General features: G+C 60.8%; 3 protein-coding genes across 10 annotated transcripts; all 3 read right to left on the bottom strand.

Annotated features, from left to right (window-relative positions):
- Window positions 1-1,379: 1,379 nt before the first annotated feature.
- Window positions 1,380-3,950, bottom strand: CUNH17orf49 (chromosome unknown C17orf49 homolog). 3 transcript variants are annotated; one of them, XM_047090070.1, is made up of 6 exons: window positions 3,846-3,949; window positions 3,557-3,651; window positions 3,015-3,116; window positions 2,200-2,390; window positions 1,902-2,006; window positions 1,380-1,640 (listed from the first exon to the last, which is right to left on the bottom strand). In XM_047090070.1, exons 1-6 carry the CDS (start codon window positions 3,864-3,866, stop codon window positions 1,636-1,638), a joined length of 519 nt encoding a protein of 172 aa, XP_046946026.1. In that variant the 5' UTR covers window positions 3,867-3,949; the 3' UTR covers window positions 1,380-1,635. The 3 variants fall into 3 exon arrangements, with proteins under 3 accessions (XP_046946026.1, XP_046946025.1, XP_046946028.1); XM_047090069.1 differs by having other exon boundaries at window positions 1,380-1,644; XM_047090072.1 differs by lacking the exon at window positions 3,015-3,116 and having other exon boundaries at window positions 1,380-1,644; window positions 3,846-3,950.
- Window positions 3,951-4,213: 263 nt separating this feature from the next.
- RNASEK (ribonuclease K) lies at window positions 4,214-6,049 on the bottom strand. 2 transcript variants are annotated; one of them, XM_047090073.1, is made up of 3 exons: window positions 5,704-5,915; window positions 4,965-5,041; window positions 4,214-4,552 (listed from the first exon to the last, which is right to left on the bottom strand). In XM_047090073.1, the coding sequence occupies exons 1-3, from the start codon at window positions 5,779-5,781 to the stop codon at window positions 4,411-4,413; spliced, it is 297 nt and encodes a 98-aa protein (XP_046946029.1). In that variant the 5' UTR covers window positions 5,782-5,915; the 3' UTR covers window positions 4,214-4,410. The 2 variants fall into 2 exon arrangements, with proteins under 2 accessions (XP_046946029.1, XP_046946030.1); XM_047090074.1 differs by lacking the exon at window positions 4,214-4,552 and having other exon boundaries at window positions 4,964-5,041; window positions 5,708-6,049.
- A 1,725-nt stretch (window positions 6,050-7,774) lies between these two features.
- Window positions 7,775-19,519, bottom strand: ALOX12 (arachidonate 12-lipoxygenase, 12S type). Of its 5 annotated transcripts, none has more exons than XM_047090065.1 (14): window positions 19,296-19,517; window positions 18,590-18,794; window positions 17,457-17,538; window positions 17,253-17,375; window positions 17,051-17,154; window positions 16,663-16,823; window positions 15,701-15,844; window positions 14,741-14,950; window positions 11,985-12,071; window positions 11,601-11,770; window positions 10,705-10,790; window positions 8,556-8,656; window positions 8,265-8,435; window positions 7,775-8,160 (listed from the first exon to the last, which is right to left on the bottom strand). In XM_047090065.1, the coding sequence occupies exons 1-14, from the start codon at window positions 19,428-19,430 to the stop codon at window positions 7,981-7,983; spliced, it is 1,959 nt and encodes a 652-aa protein (XP_046946021.1). In that variant the 5' UTR covers window positions 19,431-19,517; the 3' UTR covers window positions 7,775-7,980. The 5 variants fall into 5 exon arrangements, with proteins under 5 accessions (XP_046946021.1, XP_046946020.1, XP_046946024.1 ...); XM_047090064.1 differs by having other exon boundaries at window positions 10,705-10,826; XM_047090068.1 differs by lacking the exon at window positions 7,775-8,160 and having other exon boundaries at window positions 8,351-8,435; window positions 8,525-8,656; window positions 10,705-10,826; window positions 19,296-19,518.
- Between the last annotated feature and the right edge of the window lie 1,784 nt (window positions 19,520-21,303).

Here is a 21,303-nt window from a genome sequence, read left to right on the forward strand (position 1 = left end):
GTGTGTCGGCAGGGGGGTGGTGGTAAAGGGTGGAATGGGACGAAGGAAGACTTCAGGGTTTCAGAGGATGTTATTTTGATTTGTGGAGGGCCTCTGGGCCCCTAGATTGTGCTTCCTGTGGGGTGCTTCTAAAAATCAAGTCCTGGGCAGGAGGAAGAGGCTGAGGGGAGGCCTAGGGTGGGGGTGGGGACGGGCATGTGTGTCTCAGCTTAAACGTGGCTTTCTGGGGTGGGCCCGCCTTCCTGGGCCTGCTGGATGGGCTGATGGGGGTGGTCGCAGGGGGCAGGGCGGGGGTCCCGGAGGGCGGCGGGGAGCTGGAACAGTGCTGGGGGTTGAGTACCTGGCCCCCAGGTCCAGGCAGCCCTCTTCCTGGGCCCTGCTGCTCCCCTTTTCCCCCTGGCCTCCATTTCCTGCCTTGGACCTCCATCTTGTGGCAGGCCCAGGGCCCAGGGCGACTTCCGGCCCCCCTCTCCCGACCATGTTCCGGCCCCACCACCTCTGGACTGCCAACTCCCAACCCTGCTGTCCTCGGCCTTCTGTCTCTCCTTGCTTTCTCTTGGGTTCTGACCCAGGGAGGGGAGGGACGGACACAGGAAGCCTCGGGGAGTCGGCAGGCAGTGTGTTGGCCCCCACGGTCATTCCCCGCTTCCTCTGCCCCTGACCCCACCCTAGGGATCCCCTGAGCAGAGCTCCTGCAGAGGGAAGATGGCTCCAGTCTTATCACCACTGCGAGCTCGCCCCATAGGCCCCCGTCGGCGCCCGGCCCCCGTTTCTTATTCTTCCCAGCCCCTCTTGGGGCCACGTTTGCCTCGTGAGCCTTGTCTATGTCCCTGCTCTGGGTGCCGGGGTCTTCGCAGCCCCGTCCCGTGCTCTCAACCCACCCCGGTCCTGCCCCCGCCCCAGCAGCACACTGTGGTTTGTACGGCACTGTGGCCACGTCCAAACCACACTGTGGTGTTAGAGCGAGGGTGGGGGAGGCACCGCTGAGGCTTGGCCCGGGGAGGCCACCCCGGAGAAGCGACACGGAAAACATCTGGGCCTTCTTGTGAGGTGTTGTGTGTGTGTGGGGGGGGGGATGAAAGCACTGGAAATACGCCCCTCTGAGATCCCCAGGGCAGCCTCAGGAATACTGACTGCCAGAGACCCTGGGAGCTCAGTTCTGCCTTCGGAGAGCAAAGTGGAGTCTTTGTTGCCCACGCCCAGCTCCCCTGGCTCTAGCAGCACAGAAATATTGGCACTGGGAAGAGAGTCTGCCAATATTGGCTGTGCTGCTCTAGGCAGGGTGGTGAGAACTTCCAGAAGGGGCTGAGCCCCGTGGGGCTGAGGGGAGAGGCACCCGCCCGTGGCGCTCCAATGATGTTAGGCTGTAGGCACGGAGCTGAGAGGAGAATCTTTATTGTTTTTGGTATAAAAACGTCCGTCCGATGGAGGTCAAAGGGGCTGGGGGTAGACGCTCACACGGGAACAGCGGAGTGCGCAGCCCCAGCAGCCTTGTGGGCCGTGCTCTGCGGGCCCGCTCAGAGTCCCAGGCGATCCACAGGTCCAGGGTGAACAGTGAGAGGGGTCAGAGGTGGAAGGCTCAGCGAGAGAGCAGAGGAGGGTCAGCAGAGGTCACGAGAAGGCCAGAATCCAGGGTCAGGCTGTCTGGAACAGGAAGCAAGATGGGCCGAGACGGGGTGAGCCCCAAGTATGCCTCCAAGGCGACTCCTACCCCCCCACACCACCCGGCTCTTTGCTGAGCCCGTCCCCCGCAGCGTGGACTGGAGGACCTTCTCTTCCAGAACCTCTGTACGAGGGGGCAGGGGGCTCCTGTGGAGACCCTCCCCTACCATCCGAGTGAGCACTCCCCCCACCCCCCGCCCCCAGCCCCATAGCTGGTGTGGGAGGAGGAGGACGCCTACCCTGGTCGAAGTTGAGTTTCTTAGCCGGAGGGGTTTCTCCTAGCCCTTCAATGTCCACCAGGTCACTATTGGCGTCCGAGTCGTTCAGAGCGCTGAGTGTCACATCTGGGGGGGGTGGGGACATCAACTGGGTTCTAGGTTCTCCGACTGCCTCCCAGCTTCCCAGAGCTTCGAGCTCCCCCTCCCTCTGCCCTCTCAGCCACTCTCTGGGAACCCTGACGGGGAGAGGAAGGGACATTTGTCCTTCCCTGGCCCAAGCCCGATTCTCCCACTGAACCTTCAGCCCCACAGCCCTCACCGGCCTTCTGTTTCTTTACGGGGGGGGCCCCGGCCTCAGGGACACTGGAGCTGCTTGGTGGAGGGGCGGCTGGAGGAGGCGACAAGACACCAGATGGCACCTTCTTGGGCCCTTTCTTGGGTGACTCGGCCGGGAGAGGGATGCCGGAGTCTTCGTACACCTTACGCTTCACGGTGGCCTTTATCTGGGCCCTGAAGAGAAGACAGAGCAGGTTAGGGAGGGAGTCCTGGGGAGACTGAAGGAAGAAGGGAGGGGAGGGAAGGGGTAATGGGCCATTCTGAAGGAACACTGGGAGCCCCTCCATAAGAATCTGGTTAGGGCCCCGGCCCTTTGGTAGGGTTCTCGTTTTCCTGAGGCTTTGCACGCGCTTAGGGCGGCTGGGATCTGAAGAGTGGACTCCCTGAGCTGAGTGGCGGAAAGGCCCGAGTCCTAATTCTCTTCCAGGGCGGAAGGCTCCCAGGTGAACCTTGGTGACCGACCGACAGGTAGAGGGGAACTTATTAGCGGATCCTGATCAACTCGTTCGGAATCACAATGTCCCCTCCAAGGAGCCGCGCAAACAACCAGAGAAGTTCCGGTTGTTGGGGATCTCAGGCGGCCCCCGCCCCGAGATTAAATTCTTGGGAGGTCCTGTTACCCCAGCGGTTCAGTTAACTTCTGACCAAACTCTTCGCGGAGGTGCTAACAGAGCCGGCAGCGAGGTAGGAGGGCTGTCGAGCTGGAAGGGAGTTCTCGGGAAGGTGGACCTCGGGCTGGCTCGGGTGCGGTGGAAGACAGTGCCCACCCCCCCTCCTCTGCCGGCCACCCTCCCTCACACTGTCCGTTCCTTGATGACACAGCTGATGTGATTAAGATCGTCCCCAAACCGCTTCACAGCAGCCCTCAGCATCTCTATCTCCGTCTCCGTCCACTTGGCGCTGTCAGAGGGGAAAGGGGGAACAGCGAAAGTGGGAAGGGGGGTGCGCAGCCAGCCCCCAAGCCTCCCCCGCAGGCCCTGGGGCCCCTTCCGTGGATCCCTAAAGAGGGCTTTCTTAAAAAATAAACAAATAAAAGCTCTTAACGCCCCGTGGGAATCCTGAGGACCCCCAAGCCTCTCCCCCAGGCACGTGAAGCGGCGGCTGTAAGCAGCCGGCGCAGACCCATCCGACCCGCGGGGGTCTCAGGGACAGAACCCCGCGCGCGGTGCGCAGGGGACCCCCTGGGCTCTGCGGCCGCCGGCTCGCGGCAGGGGTTCCGGGTCTGGAGCCTCCAGTCTGCGCTGCTACCTGTCATTCCCTCATCCGACAGTCTTTATTCACACCGGCGAGCTGCCACCTGTCCCGGCCCCACGGAGTCCGCGCGCCCCGCGCTCACGTACCCCGCGGGGGAAGAGTCGGCCACGGGATGCAGTTGCATCGTCAGCTCCCCGAGCTTCGTGAAGGCGGCGCCCGCCGCCGAGAAGATCTCCCCGACCTGGGGGCGGGGCAGCGTCACGGGGGGCCGGCGCACCCCCCCCCCCCCCCAGCGCCCGCCCGCCCGGAGCCCCTGGCCCCACCCCGGCCCGGCTCCCGCCCGCCCCCCGCCTCGGGCGGAAGAGTCGGCACCAACGGGGGGGGGGCCGCCCTCCCGTGGCCGCCAGGGAGCGCTGTCCGCGAGCGAGGGCGAACCTTCGTGGACGCTGACGTCATGGTCCCGCGCGCCTCCTCACGGAGACGCCGCCGCCGCCGCCGCCGCCGCCGCCACCGCCTGGCCGGGACCACGGAGCCGGGCGACCGAGGCGCTCGGGCCCCCGCGCAGGAAGTCCCGCCCCCTCCGCCGCCGCCGATTGGCTCCCGCTCGGCCGCTCCCCGCCCTCGCCAGCAGCCGAGGCTCGGGCGGTCCCGGGCGAGCCGAGGGCCGACGGTGGAAGACACCGCCTCACTTCCGGCCCGGCCTCACTCCACTTCCGTCGGTGCGTCGAGACTACGGGTGTGGACGCCGGCCTCCAGCCCCCGTGCCCGCCCCCCCCACTCCGACCCAAGCACAGACACGAGGCTGAAGGGAGCGGTTTCGCTTTATTGTCGGGGGGGGGGGGTCACGGAGGCCGCCTCCCTCCGCCGGGGAAGGAGCGATTCAATCTCGGCGCGGGGAAACCCGGTCCCGCAGGGGGCGCCGGAGTGGGGACGCGGGTGGGAGGGCTGGGAGAGTCTTTAAATAGAGGAGGGGGCCGCAGAGGGGAGGCGCGACGATGCTCTAGCGCACCATGTACTCCTTGCGCTTATTGAGTCGAACTTGGCAGAAGGAGAAGCCCCCGAGGAGGAGATAAAGGCCCGCGGCGATGAAACAGTTGTAGCTGACTCGCTCGTAAAGGTCATATATTTTCTGGGGGTCTTTCCTGGGGAGGGGGGGGGGAAGATTAGGTAGTGAAGTGTCAGAAACCATCCAGCAGCCAACATTTACTGGGCACGGTGTGCCAGCCACCATTCTAGGCGCTTCTACACGTACTATTCGGGCTTCCTCCTAACCCTCTGGGGTGACCCCTATGATAGCATCCCCTTGGCAGAGGTGGATGGCGGCGCAGAGAAGTCAAGGAATATACCTAAGAAGCCACGCCTAAAGCGGTGGGTTTAGCATGGCCACTCAGGTCCGACTCCACGACCGCTAGGGAGACTACTAGCCGTCTGCACTCAGCTCCCTCGCCTCGGGGCCCCAAGCACCCCGCCACCTGTAATCCCCCGCCTACCGTTCCACTGCAGTTCAGCCGCCTCCCACCCCGCCCCCAGCCCCGCCTCTCCCACCTGACTTACTCAAAATCTTTCTCGGTGAAGGGGACGTCCTCTATTAGCACAGCGGAATGGACGTTGAAAAAGATTCCGAGCATTATCTGAAAAGAGGGAATGGTCTGGTGGGTGAACCCAGGCACCGAACCTGCTCACTGTCTAAACTCCTCCCTCTTCTAATGTTGCCACAACATCTGGATTTGGGCACTACCGGAACGAGCTGGGATTCGAGTAGATGTTGCCGGATTCGGACTCAGTCACCAGGAATAGGGCGCTGAGTCGGTGACGGAGACGGCTCGGCTGGTGCAAGGGCAGGAATAGTGAGCAACCCAGATTATCCTCTTGTCCAGGGGCGTCATTATCACGGGACGGGGAGGAAATCAGCCCTTCTGAGTATTTCTTCCTGGAGGGGGACGGGTAGTCGTGGGGAAACAAGGGCCCCGCTACCCATTTCGGGAACAAGCGCTCCCTTGCCCCACTGCCCTCTACTCAGCGCAGGCGTCTCTCAAGACCCCAGCTCGTCTTCCTCCTACCTTGAGGGGTCTCCAAATTTACCAGCCGCGGCTCCCGTTCCCAGCTTCGTCTCCCTCCCGCCCCTTTAAGTTCCCCATTTCTCGATCTCAAGTGTCTCGTCCTCCAGCGGGTAATCAGCCTCCCCCTTCAGCCTGCCTGCTGCTTCCTACGGCCCGGACTCTCCCAGCCTTTCCAGCCCTCCAACACTGGGGCGCGTCGGGCCCTCTCCGGCTCTCGCCGGCGGTCCCCTCACCAACATGATCACTCCCCAGGCGCTGAGGACGATGCCGCAGGCGGCCAGCTTGGGCCCACAGCACAGAAGCGACGCCATGGAGAAGGGGGTCGGGGGAACACCTAGTCGCGTGCCGAGCGGAAAGGCGGTGAGACGAAGGCCCGGATGCGCCCGGGGAAAGCGAGCTGGACTTGGGGGCTCGCGCGGCGGAGGACGGGCCGCCGGGAGCGCAGCCGAGGGGGCGTGGCCTCCGGTCCCAACCATCGCGCCGGGGGACGCCGGGCGGACTTCGCTGGGCGCCTCCAGGCTCTCCCGGATCTCCGGCGGAGCGGGAGGCGTGTGAGGCCGAGACGGCCCCTCAGGAGCCCCTCATGATCTATGTAGCTGGGGCGCGGATTATTGTCGGAGCAACGCCTCCGCTTTCTTGGTCACCCCCCGGCCCAGGCTGGAATGGGAGGACCCAGCGCGCCACGTGACCGAATACTGCGCGTCACGTGACGAGGAAGCAGCGCAGCGGCGCCCGGGGAGGGAGTAGCTCTGGCGGAGCTTGTGGTAACCGTGGCGTCGGGCTCTGAGGCGCGCAGGATTGGAGCTACTCGAATTTTCCCCCTCAGATACGCTAGTTGCGGGTGGTGTCCCGTGATGGGGGGCATGGTAAGTGACACATGGGGATTTACACCGAGAAAGACCGCCTCTATCTCCTTTTTTCTCATCCCTGCCTTTAAAAATAGATACTCTGACACGATGAAAGGAGATAGGAGCCCCTTCCCGAGGCCAAGCGTGCAGTCGTGGCCAGGAGGCTTCAGAATTGAAGGCTCTTAGCATCGGGAATCCTTAAGTCACGTTTTGTTACCAAACGCAGAATACTGAATAGTTCTGGATGCCCAAACCCAGGAGAAATGCGGGGCGTTAGGAAAAGTCTCGGGAAAACAGACTCCGTGAACATGCTGTGTGTGTAGGGGGAGTGGTCTTGCTAAATGTATTTGGAGAAAGGAGTAAGTACACCAAAGTGATGCCACTTTGCTTCCCTGCTGCGTGCGAACCACGGAAAGTGATCATAGGCTCCTTGAATAAGGTGTAGGGCACAAGACTTTAACAATGGGAATCGATCACCCACTCCGAGGAGAAAGCTTGTCTACTTCACTGGCGAGGGGCAGGTTTGTGAGAATTGTTTAGGGAGCTAGGGTGTTTGGAGAACACCGTTTTCCACTGAGCCCGTTGTACCCATTCTAGTGAGGGCAGTGATCCACCGCATAATCGAGAGGGGCTATTTTGATCCCGAGACCCCAAGGGCTCTTAGCATCGGGAATCCTTAAGTCACGTTTTGTTACCAAACGCGAAGAAACACTGTGTCCGTGATTAGAACAACTTTGTGGTACTTTTTCCCCCATTTATTTAATGCATATCATTCTGAAACAGGTTGTGAGAAAGAACTTGAATCCTGGGAAACACAGACCCTGGGATACCAAAGGAGCTGGCAAAGTGGCCTTGGGACATGAATTTCATGCCTCCCATGCTTGAGACTGGTGGAGGTGTTGGTGGTGGTGGTGGGGGAAGCCATCAAGGCACGCGGGTGTTTATTTTGCCCAGGAGCATCATTGTTACTCGAGGGCTTTTGGGGTAGGTGTGCAAATAGGGGGAACAGGGTGGAGGGGGCGTTGCCAAAAAACAGAGGCAGGAAGATTTAAGTTGGCCACTCCACAGGAAGTCTAGCTCCGGGGAAAGGAGAATTAGTTGAGGTAGTTGATTTATCCAAGAAACCTCCGAGAGGTCCTCTGGAACCGTTTTTGCAGAGTCGGGGCAGTGCCTCAGGCTAGCGCAGAGCAGCCCCAGGCAGGTCCCCCCACTGCGGGTTAAATCGAGCCCACAGTCTGTGCGGGTCCATCCAGCAAAACACCAGGTTTTCTTGCATTTCTAAATGGTTGACTAAGCCAAAAGAAGAAGACCGTTTTGTGACACTTTGAAGTTCATATTTCACGGCTCATAAGTACAGTTTTACAGGAGCACAGTGACACCTCATTCCAGTGACCTATCGTCTGTGGCTGCTTTTGTGCCGTTTCGGGACCGTTAAGTGGTTGTGACAGAGACCGCGTGGCCTGCAAAGCCTGAGACATTTATTGCTGGCCCTTTACAGAAAAGGTTTGCGGCCCCCCCGGACTGGTGGGATGCTGACGTGGGGGCTTTAGTTGGGGGGAGAGAGTAGAGCTTTAGCAGCAGAGACTGGACTCCTGGAAATTCCAGATGAAGCATCGGCACTAGCGCGGATCTGAAGGCCTCCAGGCGGGGGCGCCCTAGAGCTCAGATGGTAACACTGTTCTCTATGCGGCTGGGCCTCAGGTAGTCGTAGGGCAGGTCCACTTGTGCATTCCGGGCTGTGATCTCTCTTTCTAAGTTTTCCAGATCTGTTTGGAATTGGCTTAGTACAGCCTTGGCCTTGGGGCTTGAGAAATACTTTTCTTTGTGGTGCCCCAGAGGTACCTGGGAAAGAACAAAGCGTCGGTCAGTTTCTAGTCCAAAGGCAGAAGCATGCAGACCCTCACTCTCATGTCTCCCTTCTGACTTTTCCCAGAGTCCTGTCTCACCATGTCTGGCTGGCGGCGACCCAGGTGCCACGTGATGGTCATTTGAAGACAGGCCTGTCGGATGTCAGGTAGTGAGCCCATCACTGTCGCCATTTTCACGTCTTCCTTGGTCGTGGGTGGGGGCATCCGCATGGTGCACGGGGCGTTAGGGACCCAGGCGTACCAGTCCAGCTGGGGGAAGAAACTGCAAGCCTAGGGTCCTGGTACTTCTGCTTGGAACCCCCGTCTTTCCCTTGGGAATCCCAAGGTCTGACACTTGCCTTCGGGGACCCGGGCTGCCGGCTGTCATACCTGGCCCTGGTTGATGGCCCCGTGCTGGGCAGTGCAAGTGAAGACGCACATCGTAAGGAAATGACAGAGCTGACTCTGGGACTGGAAGGAGGCAGGGAAACCTGGGCAGAGAGGAAGGGGGTTTGGAGGGTACGGCCGGAGAGGAGAAACCTGAAGGCTGACGTCTTGGGATGTCTGCACCGCTCGGGGTTGAACTGCACAGGTCCGCTTATGTGTGGGTTATTTACCGTACAGTATTACAAATGTATGCTCCTTACGGTTTTCTTGACGTTTTCTTTTCCCTAGCTCGCTTTATCGTCAGAATACAGCATATGATAACATAGAACACACAAAATACATGCTAATTGATTGTTTATGTTACTGGTAAAGCTTCCGGTCAACGGTAGGCTCTTGGTAGTGAAGTTTTGGGGGGAGTCAGAAAGTAGATGCAGATTTGTAACTGCTGGGTGTGTGGGGGAGGGTCGGTGCCCTCACCCCTGCGTTATTTAAGGGTCACCTGTGTTTTGGCATTGATGGGTATTTGTTCCTTTATTCAAGTATATTTGCATTAGATGTGAGTTTCAATTCAGGTTCAAGCAATAATATTTGGGTGCCTTAGACCAATGACTTAATCTCTCTGAACCCCGGTTTCTTCACCTGTAAAGTGTGGATGCCACCTGCCTTATAAAAGAGAAAATGCATTGAAGTCACCTAATACATTATAAATTCTCAATAAATAATAATTATTATTATTACGGAAGGGTTGGGGGTGAACAGCTCTGACTGATAGAATATCTTCTGCCTCAAAAAGGGGTTAAGAATTTAGGGATGTTTCCTCCTACTCTGGAACAAGGGCATTATAAGTGTCTGAGTTACAAGGTGAGGATTACGAGAAGTCCCGTGTTTGTGGTGTCATGGCCAAGAGAGGGTTTCCACAAAGGTTGTCTCGGGCCACTGGTTTTACAGTGGAGGTGGGGACTCAGAGACCCAATTATCCTGTTAAGGGAAACATATAATCACTCCCCTTCTGTAGATTAAAAAAGAAAATCAAAGACCAGAGAGATTAACCTGCTGGGCAGGATCCCATCTTTGGGAAAAGGCAGAGGCTGACCTTGAACTCCGGGTCCTGACTGCTTTTCTCAAGCTGTTTTTAATTTTAGCACATTTCCTCTAGAAAGGCTATCGGGAAAATTAGGCAAAGAGCACCATGAGAACCGGGGTGGGGGGGGGGGAGAGGGGAAAAGAGAGAATGAGAGGCAGTCGGTGGAGATTAAAGCTGCCATATGAGTGTTTATTTTTATCTTCCAGATGTAGATGGTGGTTGGGAGGAGATGGTTAGGGAGAGGAAGAAGGGTTTTCTGGGACTGAGGTGTACCAGGGAAAGTTTGCCCCGGAAGGGGGAGTGTAGGCATTGGTTTATCGCCCACTGTACCCCCAGGGCCTGGCCAGAGCGGCTCCCCGGACGCAGGATGCCCGAAGGATGATTTCAAGCGGTCCCTGCTGGCCCGTGTGTGCTGGAGAGGGAGGATGGACCCGCCAAAGGCTGAGAAAAGCTGTGTCTTCCCCAGAGGTTAAAGCGCAGGTGGGGGTGCCAACGGCGGAGGCTAGATCTCGGCCGAGGGGAAGGGAGGCCCGATTGGCCTCGGAACCGGGACCCCGAGGGGCAGTGCATGGAGTTCAGGTCTGTGCCAAGGCGCGAACGGTGCTGAGTGTGCCCCAGATGTGACCGTGCACCGTGGGTGTGTGCAGTACGCCCAGAGCGTGTGCACAGAAGCAGGAGGAGAAGGCGGGGAGGCTGAGTGCCGGACCCCGGGCCTCGGTGGAAAACTCACCCCGTTTGTATCGCATGTAGGAAAATAACCACGAGGAGAGCACGGGAGCCCCATCGGGACCCGGGCACGTCCCACCCTGGCTGTGGTCCTGGTCTTATCGGGCCCCCGTGCTGTGGCGGATTAGGGGCATCTGTGACTCGGGCTAGGGGATGGCAGTAAAGATTGATGGCCAGGGTCTCTGCGGAGGACAGTCCCTGGGTATCTGGAATTATCTTCAGTTCGGAACGGGATTCCGAAGCTTCATGCGTGGCTGGAGAGGGGGGTGTGGTGAGGGGTTGGGGCCTGAACCCAGAGGGGCAGGACCGAGATGGGGCTCCTGTCTCTGGGGAGGGTCCTACCTCGGTCCTGGGCCTGGCACAGCCCCACCTCGGTGATCTCCCGGCACCAGGCCTGCAGCTCAGGGTCCCCTCTCACGACGTCGTCCCTGTGGTAGAAAAGGCGGACGATGCCCTGCACGTACCTGCCCAGAGGAGAAGGGGCTGAGCTCCTTGAGGGGAGAAGGCGCCAGCCTCTGACCTCTACTCCCTTCCTGCGGCCTCTGCCCAGCTGACGCTCACTGTTTGTGGGGACAGGTCTTACCGGCGTTGTCTTGGGGGACGTTCCCTAGCTCTTTCCAAACGCTAGTTTAGAAAGGAAGGAAACGTGTGCCATTAGTTTTAAGAGTTCTGGACTCGTGGGGCACCTGGGTGCTCAGTCGGTTGAGCATCCGACTTCGGCTCGGGTCATGATCTCACGGTTCATGGGTTCGAGCCCCGCGTCGGGCTCTGTGCTGACAGCTCCGTGCCTGGAGCCTCCTTCAGATTCTGTGTCTCCCTCTCTCTCTGCCCCTCCCCCTCTCCCGCTCTTGCTCGGTCTCTGTCTCTCAAAAATACAAATAAACGTTAAAACAAATAAATATATAAACAAACGGGGAAAAAAAAAAAGAATTCTGGACCCGCGGCTGAAAAAGGCATTCTTCTGACAGAATCCCTGACTCCGCCAGACCCCGTGCTTTACCTGCCCACCCTTCCTGCACGTCCGCTGCCTCCTGACTCTTCCTGTCTCCCCAGGACTGAGCTCCTGCGCCTCCTGTCTGGACCTTCCGAAGCCGGACGCTTAACCGACTGAGCCCCCCAGGCGCCCCTGGACCTTCTAGGTTTCGTGTGGGAGTTTTGTCCCATGCTGACCTCAGGTCAGAGCCCCGCTGGCCCCCTCCCCGAAGCCCCTGCATTTCCCAGCCGCCACTCTCACCCACCGGGCAATGATCTCCCAGAGCCGTAGGGCGTCGTGGGCGTAGAGGGCACTTGGGATTCCCAGCAGGCCCCGCGCAGCCAGGTCGTCAGGAGGACAGAGGGAGCTGTAGGTCAGCTGGGCCATGGCCCGACGGAGCAAGTGCACGTGGCCCCCTCCGCCAGTGCTCACCGCCTGCGACAAGAGAGAAGAGAGGCCTTGAGGGAGAAGACCGAGCACGGTGTGCAGGGGCTCGGAGGTGGGGTTCCACATTTAAAGACACGAGCTTAGAGGGACAGGCGCATGGGTTTAGGGCCAGGACACTCCCACCGTCTGGGATCCTGAAAGTGGCGGGAGGTCACGGAATGCTGGGTGATGAGCCCCACCCCGTGGCCCGTCACCTCCTTACCTTATCAAATATTCCTCCTTCGGAGATGAGCTGGGATCTGGCCCGGGTGTTGATTTCCAAGGTATAGCGGATGTGCGGGATCAGGAGCTGGGGTGGAGGGGGGTGGGGGGTTAGGGAGGCCACGCTGGGGTCTCTCCTCCTGGGGTGTGGCGCCAGGCCTGGTGGCCCTCTCCCCCCTGGACGCTTTCCTCCCTGGTGCTGCGGGGACAGGCCTGTCTGTGCGTCCCTGAGCACTCGCTCTCGTGCCCTCTGCTGCCCCGGGAGTCAGGCTGCGGCTGCGGCTGTTACCACTGCTCTTCATTACTCCCGCCTTGAGTGTACGTGTCCTTTTTATTTTCTTTTATATTTCTATCGTGCACATACTCCTAGCTTAAATTAGCCTCTCTGCTCGTTTGCAGAGCCACGCCCCCATCTGGCGCTGCAGTCCAGGGGAGGCGCCTTTTGGGGGGGGGGGTTTGTGAGTCGTGGGAGGGGCCATACTGAGCTGCCTGCTTACACTGGTGGGGGGGGGGGGCGTCGTCACATCTGCCCCAGCCCCAGGTTGGCGGTTAGGCCCCTCTAATCTTAATAGCTTTAAGAAACTGCTTTTTATTAGGCATGAAAAAGGCCGTCTGACCCCCACACGCGTTTCTTTGATCTCAGACTGTTTTGTGTTACTTCGGCCCAGGTCACGTGCAGGTTTCCTGCAGTGTGGGGTTCATCTGCGCTGTAGATGCTGCACGCGGGGAATGACCCCGGTGATCCCTGAGTGTCCTAGAAAGCCCCAAGTCCACGGGGGGAGAGAAGATCCCCGAGGGCCAACAACCCTCCTAACAGCCACAATAATCACAAGAGCGAATGTGCTTTGTGGCTCTCAGCCTGTGGCACGCCGTGGCGTTACCCCTCACAAACCCACAGCGGAGCTCCCGTCATCCGCGCTTGGAGTCAAGGACCCTGAGCGCGCATCTGGGAGGTGCCAAGGTCAGGATTCCAGTCTGTCCCCGCATCCAGATCGAGAGGCTGCGGGAGGAACCTTTGTGACGTTAGCAGCTTCGCTCTCCCGTGGGGCTGACGTGCCTCGGGGCAGCGTAGAGATGAGCGGGTCGAGGCGGGGACAGGGCTGCGCTAGTGACGGGGGTCGCGAGCGTGTACAGAGGCCTAACCCACTCCAGAAGGGCGGAAGACGGCGACGCGGGGGCATCACGAGACCGGCAAGATCTGAGACTCGATTGCGCACGCTGGCGTCCCTCTTGTCTGTGTTGTCCCGGACTCGTGGGGGCCGCGGCTGCGCCCGCCCAGGCTTGGGGGCAGGGTGGAAGCCCCCAGCTGAAGCCCCACGGCGGGGACTCACGTGCCAACCTGCCGACACTTCGGCGCCCCGTATTTAAAACTGGACACCCATGGGGCGCCTGGGTGGCGCAGTCGGTTAAGCGTCCGACTTCAGCCAGGTCACGATCTCGCGGTCCGTGAGTTCGAGCCCCGCATCGGGCTCTGGGCTGATGTCTCGGAGCCTGGAGCCTGTTTCCGATTCTGTGTCTCCCACTCTCTCTGCCCCTCCCCCGTTCATGCTCTGTCTCTCTCTGTCCCAAAAATAAATAAAAACGTTGAAAAAATAAATAAATAAAAATTGCATAGGGGCACCTGGGTGGCTCAGTCGGTTAAGCATCCGACTTCAGCTCAGGTCACGATCTCGCGGTCCGTGAGTTTGAGCCCCGTGTCGGGCTCTGGGCTGATGGCTCGGAGCCTGGAGCCTGTTTCCGATTCTGTGTCTCCCACTCTCTCTGCCCCTCCCCCCGTTCATGCTCTGTCTCTGTCGCAAAAATAAATAAACGTTGAAAAAAAAAATTTTTAAAAAAAATAATAAAACTGGACACCCCGTCTTTGCTTCCAGACCGGCTCTTCTCCTGACCTTGCCGTTGCTGACAACCAGCCTCGTTCAGAAGCTGGTATCAGCTTTGTCCCTCCCCGCCATGTCCCTGTACCTAAAGTGCCATCAAGACGTTGAGAACATTTTTAAGCAAGCACGAGGCTTACTCTGCTGCCTTCGGCCTAGCCATGGAGCCTGAACTCGCTGTTTTGTAAAATTTCACCACCTTCTAGGGCGTTCCCCCCACCTTGTGGGCTCCCAGGTGTCGTGGGAGCGTGGACCTCCAGCCTGTCTCCAGTCTCCCACCCGGGATCACTGCGGCCGTTGTCCCCTCCCTCCACGAAGTCTCTGACTTCTTTTCGCTTTTCATTCACGCCCCCACCTTGCCAGCGCGTGTCTCTGTGTGCCGGTCCTGGGCAGGTACAGGTAGCCTGCTGGGGCGTTCTCCCGGCCTTTTGATCTGTTCTGACCCAGCACGCTCTTCGGTTGCAGCAGAACATTCCCCGGGAGTTCCGTGGTGCTCATAGGCTGTCTCTGGTGATGTCAAATTCCAGGCCCAGTTACTGTTCTCCCGGGTGGCTCTCTGGGGCGTCACTTGCCTTCCTGGCCGAACAGTGACTCTCCAAAGGCAGGGACAAGGCTGCTGTCTTACTAACAACATTCCAGCTGTACTCCAGGCTCATCGCTACATCGTCAGCTCCCTGAGAATTTCAGAGCGTTCCCGAAGAAACGTTAAGTGACTTGACGTCATTAACACATGGGTTTCAGGCTGTACAGTCTTGCTCCTCGTCTCCCCGCTTTCGTTCACAAACTGATGTAAACGTTTTTGTGTTCCTGCGGCGCCACTTGGCATTGGGCTGTCTCCTCTCTCTGGGGTTGTGAACTGGGGCACGGAGGGGAGAGGACGTACCTTGAAGACGGGGTGCAGCCCTGGGAGGCACCTCATGGTGGCCACGGCGATGACCTCGGCCACCAGGTGAGTGTTGAGCAGATGATACTGGAGCTGGTGCAGTTGGAAATCGGAATTGCGGACCCAGATCTTTGCCAGGAGCCAGGCGAGCGGGGGATCCGAGGGCAGGAACAGCGGGGGCGCGGGGCAGCTGGGGCTGGGGGGCTGGATCTGCAAGAAGGAAATCAGACAGTTACTGAACTTCCGCCTGCTGTGTGGCATTCTGCTCGGCTCCGGGGGCGGCCACGGCCAAGTACGGAAGGTGTTGCTCCCTGCAGGTTAGGGTCTAGGAGGAAGACCAAGGCCCCCTCCTACCCTGCCTCCCACCTGCACTGCGCACCGGTGCCCAGATGGTGGGGCGAATGCAGGAGCGTCAGAAGCAGGGGGCCCAGCAAGCCTGGGCCCGAGCAAGGGTGGGCAATGGGAAGGAGAAGCTGGGTTTGTGAGACGGTGGGCAGGACTCGGTGACGGACCGGACCGTCGAGAACCGTGGGAGAAAGGGACTCGCGAGACAATGGGTGTTGAGTCAGGGGCCCCAGAGAGAGGAGAGGTCTCTCAGAGTGTGGCCCCCAAACCAGCAGCAGCTTTGGAACTTGTTAGAAATGCAGATTCCCAGTTCCTACCCCCAGACCTACTGGACCCGAAAGTCTGGTGGGGGGACCCGGCCACCTGTGTTTGAACAGGCCCTCCCGTGACTGTGATGCCCACAAAAGTTTGAGAACCACCGGGTACAGGGTGAGAATCCAGAAGGCCAGTATGGCTCTCGAACAGAACGGGAACTTCCAGTTGGGTGAGCCAGCAAGCCAAGAGTGACAGGCGGACCGGCCGCTCTGAGTGAGGTGGGGGTGAGGGACAAAGAAGCTGGGAGCAGAGGTCGGGCGGACAGAGCCGTGTGGGGAGGGGGCGCCCAGGGCGCCTCACCTGGATGACCACGGGCAGCAGCTTCCCCTCGGGCCGCATCTGGAGCATGACGAGGGGGGCGGCCAGGTACTGCTTCTCTCCTCGGATCACGTTGGCCGGGATTCCGTCCAGCAGGCTGAAGTCAGCCTCAAACAGGGAACCGCTCTGCGGGGAGGAGGAGGGACGCGCCCAAGGTTACGGTTGACGGTGCACCCCTGGGGGCCCAGGCAGAGGCCAGGCGACGGCCTTGATCTAGCTTCTTGCCATCATCCTGTGTCGGCACCAGAGCCCCGCTGGCAGGCCCGGAGCGTCTGGTCCCACCCCGTCAGGTTCGCTGAGCCGAGAAACGGAGCGTCACGTGCGGTTAGCGGATCTGGGCTCAGAGCCGGGCCCGCGTCCGGCCCGGTCTGTGTTACGGGTACCGGAAGCTGTCCTTTTGCCAGGCTGGCCGGTCCCCTTCGCCGTCACCCCTCGGTGCTCTGCTCCCTGTGTTTGGTCCCCACCAGCTTGGCAAACGCTCTTTCGCTTCCCGTCCAAATGTCTCCTTTTCGTCCGAGCGCCGCACAGAGGGCCCCTGGCCACGGCCGCCGCCGAATCCAGCCGGCACGTGTGCACACCCGCACGGCCCTTCCAGACCCTGCTCTCCTCCAGGCAGCCTCCCCAGGTCTCGCCCACTGGCGGTGCCTTCTTCACCTTCGTCCCTGCCCGCGGTGCCATTGTCGGGGAGTATGACGTCAGCCAGGGAACGTCATCGTCCCTGCTAACGTCTCCGGCCCCGCCGGGGCCCTGGGAATTCGTCCGGTTTCCCCTCCGTGCCGGGAGCTCCTCGCGGCACCCATCTCCACGCTTTGTCATCCTTAGGCTCTCTGCACGGGGCCCCGCAGCCCGGCACAGTGGGCGACCAGGCCTCCCTTCCCCTGACCCATCTTTGGTCCCTCGCCTTCACCGCTTCCCCCGCCCACATGGCCAAGGAGACCGAGTACCTGGAGTTCTCTCTCCAGCTGGGCCCCTAGCGCCTCGGTCCCCGAGGGCAGCACCAGCCGGGAGGGCAGGGAGGCGGAGCGTCTCAGCACCATGGGGTTGGCGCCGTTGAGGAACTGGTAGCCGAAAAGTTCATCGTCCCGCCAGCAGTGGTGAACCCTCTCTGTGGGGCCAGGGGGAGTGGAGGAGGGGGTATTTGTCACCTCCCGGATGTCCCTCCCCTCCAGGCCCTACCCGGGCCTGTCTGCGGCCCCTGGCTCGTCACTCTGGAGGCCTCTGTGACCTGGTCGGCCGACAGGGTCTGAGGAGTCAAGGGGACTATGGGGTGTGAAGGGCGGGTCACCCAGCGGGGCCATCGGGGACGTATCGAGACCTGGGGGAACCACTGACCAGCCAGGTCGCTCTTCTGGCCCCAGAAGATCTGGTCAAAATCCTCCAGGCGGCTCCAGGAGCTCAGGAGGGTGTAAACGCGCTTGAGGACCGTCTCCAGAGCCCTAGGACGGGTGTGGGGACGTGAGCCCAGCCCCTCTTGCGCTGCCGCCGTTGTCCGGTCTCCCCGCCCTTCTCCGCTCTGAGCCCCAGGCTTCCTCACCCTGCCTTCAGTGCCCACTCGAAGTCCAGCCTCTTTTCCTCATGGAACCTCGAGTTTGGAGGCAGATCGTCCTGGCGTTCTGCCGCTATCGTCCGGGGTAACCCTTCCTTCCAGGTGGCCCAGCTGGGAGACAGGAGGGGACTTCAGGGAGGGTGTCTCCGTCAGCGAGAGGGGCGGGGCCCGGGGAGGGGGGACAGGGCTCACCAGTACAGTCTTCGTCTCTCCTTCAGCTCTTTCTCCCGATGCTTCTGGAACACGTCCAAGGCATTGTCTCCTGCCAGGCGCGCTGGGGAGACACAAAGGTGATTGGCCACACGGTTTTGCGTGGTCCTGGGCTCTCCCCTGCTTGTCCTCATCTTAGCCACGGTGGTCAGGGCCCGAGGGCCCCGTTCTGCTTTGTCGCTTCTGTCTCTCCCTGTGCCTCATGTGATCAGTCAGTCGCCCAGACGAGCGCTTCCCAGACCTGCCGACCTTGCACTCCCCGGGGGCCCTCACCTCTGCGCTCAGCCCTTGCCCTGAGACACAAACGTCATGGTTGTCCCCCATGTTTGTGAGCCTGTCTTTCCCTCCCTGACCCTATTTCATCAATACCGGGGGTTGGATTCATCACCTTAATTAAGCTGATAAAATCTGAATCACTCCTGTGACCGCACCTCTTTCTACCACGTATCAGCTTGGCTCAGTTTCACACGTCTGCACCCTCACCTGTCACACCTGCGGCTGTCTTCAGAAGCCATCGAGGAGCTGCTGGGTTGGCCTTCTTTCCCTCACTTCACCTTTCTTAGCCTCAGAGGCACAGTCTGTCTGTGTTGACGGGTTCCAGCTCTTCTCTGTGCCCGCACTCACCTGTGTCGGAGCCCCCTCTCAGGCGCCCATCCTTACCGTCCTTGTCCGTGTTGGTCTCAGGACTCGTCTGGAACAGTGACCAATCTGAACTGCCTCCTCCTCCGGCCCGCTGTCGGGGTGCGCCCTGTCCCTCCCAGGGGTCTGCGTGCTTTCTCGGCCTGGTTCGTGGTCTTCCCCGAGCGGTCCCCTGCTGCGCATGCTGTCCTGACTGTCGCTGCCCTCACTTGTCCAGCCACACAGAGACCTGCCTTCCACTCTTTTCCATCAGTGCTGCAGCCCCCAGGCCCCTTCCCCTCATTGGAAGAGGGCTCTCCAGATCCTTCTTCCCCTCCAGTCGCCTTACTCTGTGTGTCACTTGGGGACTGAGAACTTTTCCCTGATCCTTGCCTTCTCCCTACCTCATCTGCCGAGCACCCACTGTTTTCAAGCCCCTCCTGGGGACCCCCGAGGTCCCCAGTGTCCATACCGCTTCCCCGCCCCCCACCCCTCACCGGTGCCCTCGGGCAGGCTCAGCACGTCCTGGCCTTGCAGCCAGCGGTAGCAGGGGAAGAAGGTGGCCTCCTCGCAGGCTCCGGGGCCGCGCACGGTGATGCAGTCGCAGAACCAAGCGTCGTCCACCAGCGAGTGGTGTTTGCGCAGCTTCACGAACTGCAGGGGCCCCAGGTCCTTGGGGACGTCGCGCTCGAACTCCTCCTCCTGCGGGGGCCACAGTCCGCGACACTTAGGAGCAGGGGCCCGGGGAGAGGCCGTCTTCGTGGGGGTCGGGGGCGCCTTTGCGGAGCCCCCGCTGCCCAAGGCCTCCAGAGACGGCAGCCCTTGTTCCCCTCTCCGGACACCTGCGCGGCGCGGGCCCGGGAGGACGAGGGCGCGCGGGGCACGGCCCGCGGGGGTCAGCGATCAGTGACTGAGCGTCGTCGCCCACATGGGCCCAGCCCTGAGCTGTCACCGCGCCCGCCCTCGGAGCAGCCTCTGGCGGGACCTCCGATCCCGCATTGACACCGGCTCTGGGGTCACTTGGGGAAGCCCAGTGGGGAGGCTGCGAGGACCGGAGGGAGAAGGGACTTGAGCCCGGCCCGGGCTCCGGCTCCTGTCTCCGCCGGCGCGACCTCGCCGTCGCTCGCCGCCCGCGTCCCCGCCGCCCTCCCGCCGCGAGCCCAGGCCCGGCCAAGGTCGGGGTCCCCGCTCGGGGCGTCTGACCTGGCCCCGCGCCGGCCGCAGCCGCAGCTCCAGCCGCGCCTCCCCGCGCGCCCCGACCAGCCACAGCTGCACGCGGTTGTGCGACCCGGAGAAGAGCCAGGCGCCGGTGGCCACGCCGATGCGGTAGCGGCCCATGGCGGTCCCGCCGCAGCTCGGGCTCCGGGGCCTGCGCGTCGGGATCGCCCGGGGCCGCCGGCGGCTGTCGGGGCGCCTCCGGCCCGTCGCGGGCCTTTAAAGAGGGGCCTGCGTCCCCGCCCCCTCGCAACTCTCGGGCGCTCCCCAGTCCCCGCCCCAGGCGAGCCCGAACCTGTGCGCGGAGGAGACGGCTGGGGGGGGGGGGGGGCTGCGGGAAGATAAAGGGGGCCCGGTGGGCGGGGCCGAGAGGCTGGAGGCGCCCGCCGCAACGGCCAGGGGGGGAGGGGTGGGGGCTGGGGCCGCAGGGTCGGGGGCTGCAAGGATGAGGCTCCAGGCCTTCGGGAAAGTGGGGAGGAGGAGGAGGGGGTGAGGGGGTCTCGGCCTCCCTGGGCTGGCACCTGGGGAAGGCTGGCTGGGGGGGGCCGCGCTGGCCTCCGGTAGAAGGACCCCGGAGGGCCCGCGGCGCCTGGTTTCTACCGCGTTGGAGCCCGGCCCTGCGAGAAATGACCAGGAGTTAGTTCCCTAGAACCTGGAAAAGTGACAGGTCAAAGGCTGGTCCCCCTCCTTCCCGGGGCCGTTTTCACACGTCCTGGCTGCAGGACCCGGGGACACCAGAAACAGAGGCCTCACCGAGGCAGGGCGGCGCAAACTCCTGGCGTCCACCCTTCGGAGTGCGTGCAGATGTTAGGGTCGCAGGTGTTAGGGTGCAGCGTGGAGTCGGGCGGGCAGTTCCCGTGACCTTGGTCCTTTCCGGGTGAACGGAGTCCCTTAGCCTTCAGTATGTAACAGGTTAATTTTTGTCTTCACGTCACTGACCCTGATGCCTTCTTCCCTTAACCAGAATTGTTCTCTTCTCAAACCTTCTATGTAAGTGGCTTTTGTTAGGCATTAAGTTCCACTTTTGTCCTCTTCCCTGCTGTCCTTATCTTTCCTCCTTCCCCCAGCAATTTCCTGAGTGGCTCTCCTGGCTCTCGGGGCAGGAAACTAGGGAACAGCGGTGGGGCCCATGCTGCTTAGGGACTCTGTAGACCCCAGGACTGGGGCTTTGTCATCCAGGAATCCGAAGACGCCTCCCGCAGGTCCCTGCCTAGACCTGGCTCCGGGTCACTTATAAGCGTTTGGCCCCCAGGGTGTATGTCTGGTGGCCTGGGCCAGAGCAAAGTAAGTCTGCTTTCTTGCGCCTGACCCTCAAAAATGATTTGGTCTGTTGGTTATTGGGGGTAAGAGGGCTTCTAGACCCGCAGAACAGCCTCCAAACTGCACGGAAGTGTCTGATCTGCACTGGGCGTCGTCCTCCCTCGTATTTTCGAGACTCCTCTCCACCTGTGTCCTCTGTGCTCAGCACCGTCCGTCTGCCATTCGCAGGCTCCCGGTTCCTCCAGTTTGGGGGACCGCCCCGCTCTGTAATACCCAAATAAAATGGCTCGCGTTCCCAGCCTGTGTAGTGGCTGGCTCTGACCTTTTCCACACACACCCCCTTCAAAGGTCCCTTTTGCCTATAAAAGAATTTGTCTCATACCTACTTCCCAAGTCAGTCCACACTTGAACCTGCTTCTCTGCCCCTTTGTGACGCCCCTTCTGCCCTGTCTGGTGCATTGCAAAGTCACGTGGCAGAGGGGGAAGTAAATATTTAAGAATAGGCCCAAGTAGAGCATATGTTACATGAGTTTATACGTTTAAAACACTTAGACGATGCCAATGTGTGTTATCTGCTACCATTCTGTTATTTACAGACTGGAAACAATTCCCAGTTGAATGTTGTCCGCGTCACTCCTGGACATTCCTCTGCCCTTCCCTGCCCTGTTTTCCGTGTCCCTCCAAAGACCCCAGTTTCCCATGAGGGGTCTTACTCCTCTAGGCCCTTCCTCCCACT

The sequence above is a fragment of the Lynx rufus genome, unplaced genomic scaffold (assembly GCF_022079265.1).
Source record: "Lynx rufus isolate CCGP_SWC_20201006 ecotype Redwood Valley unplaced genomic scaffold, mLynRuf1.p SCAF_28, whole genome shotgun sequence".
In the NCBI taxonomy this organism is placed as follows: domain Eukaryota; kingdom Metazoa; phylum Chordata; class Mammalia; order Carnivora; family Felidae; genus Lynx; species Lynx rufus.

Coding starts and splice junctions, on each gene's coding strand:
- CUNH17orf49 (XM_047090069.1), bottom strand. CDS start 3,866: ATGACGTCAGCGTCCACGAAG. Junction 3,652..3,845: donor TGACGTCAGCGTCCACGAAG/GTTCGCCCTCGC, acceptor CCCCGCCCCCAG/GTCGGGGAGATCTTCTCGGC. Junction 3,117..3,556: donor GCCGACTCTTCCCCCGCGGG/GTACGTGAGCGC, acceptor CCCCTCTGACAG/CGCCAAGTGGACGGAGACGG.
- RNASEK (XM_047090073.1), bottom strand. CDS start 5,781: ATGGCGTCGCTTCTGTGCTGTGGGCCCAAGCTGGCCGCCTGCGGCATC. Junction 5,042..5,703: donor CCTGGGGAGTGATCATGTTG/GTGAGGGGACCG, acceptor CCCTCTTTTCAG/ATAATGCTCGGAATCTTTTT. Junction 4,553..4,964: donor TTCACCGAGAAAGATTTTGA/GTAAGTCAGGTG, acceptor CCCCCTCCCCAG/GAAAGACCCCCAGAAAATAT.
- ALOX12 (XM_047090064.1), bottom strand. CDS start 19,430: ATGGGCCGCTACCGCATCGGCGTGGCCACCGGCGCCTGGCTCTTCTCC. Junction 17,376..17,456: donor GAGAGACGAAGACTGTACTG/GTGAGCCCTGTC, acceptor CCTGTCTCCCAG/CTGGGCCACCTGGAAGGAAG. Junction 16,824..17,050: donor CCAGAAGAGCGACCTGGCTG/GTCAGTGGTTCC, acceptor CTGGCCCCACAG/AGAGGGTTCACCACTGCTGG.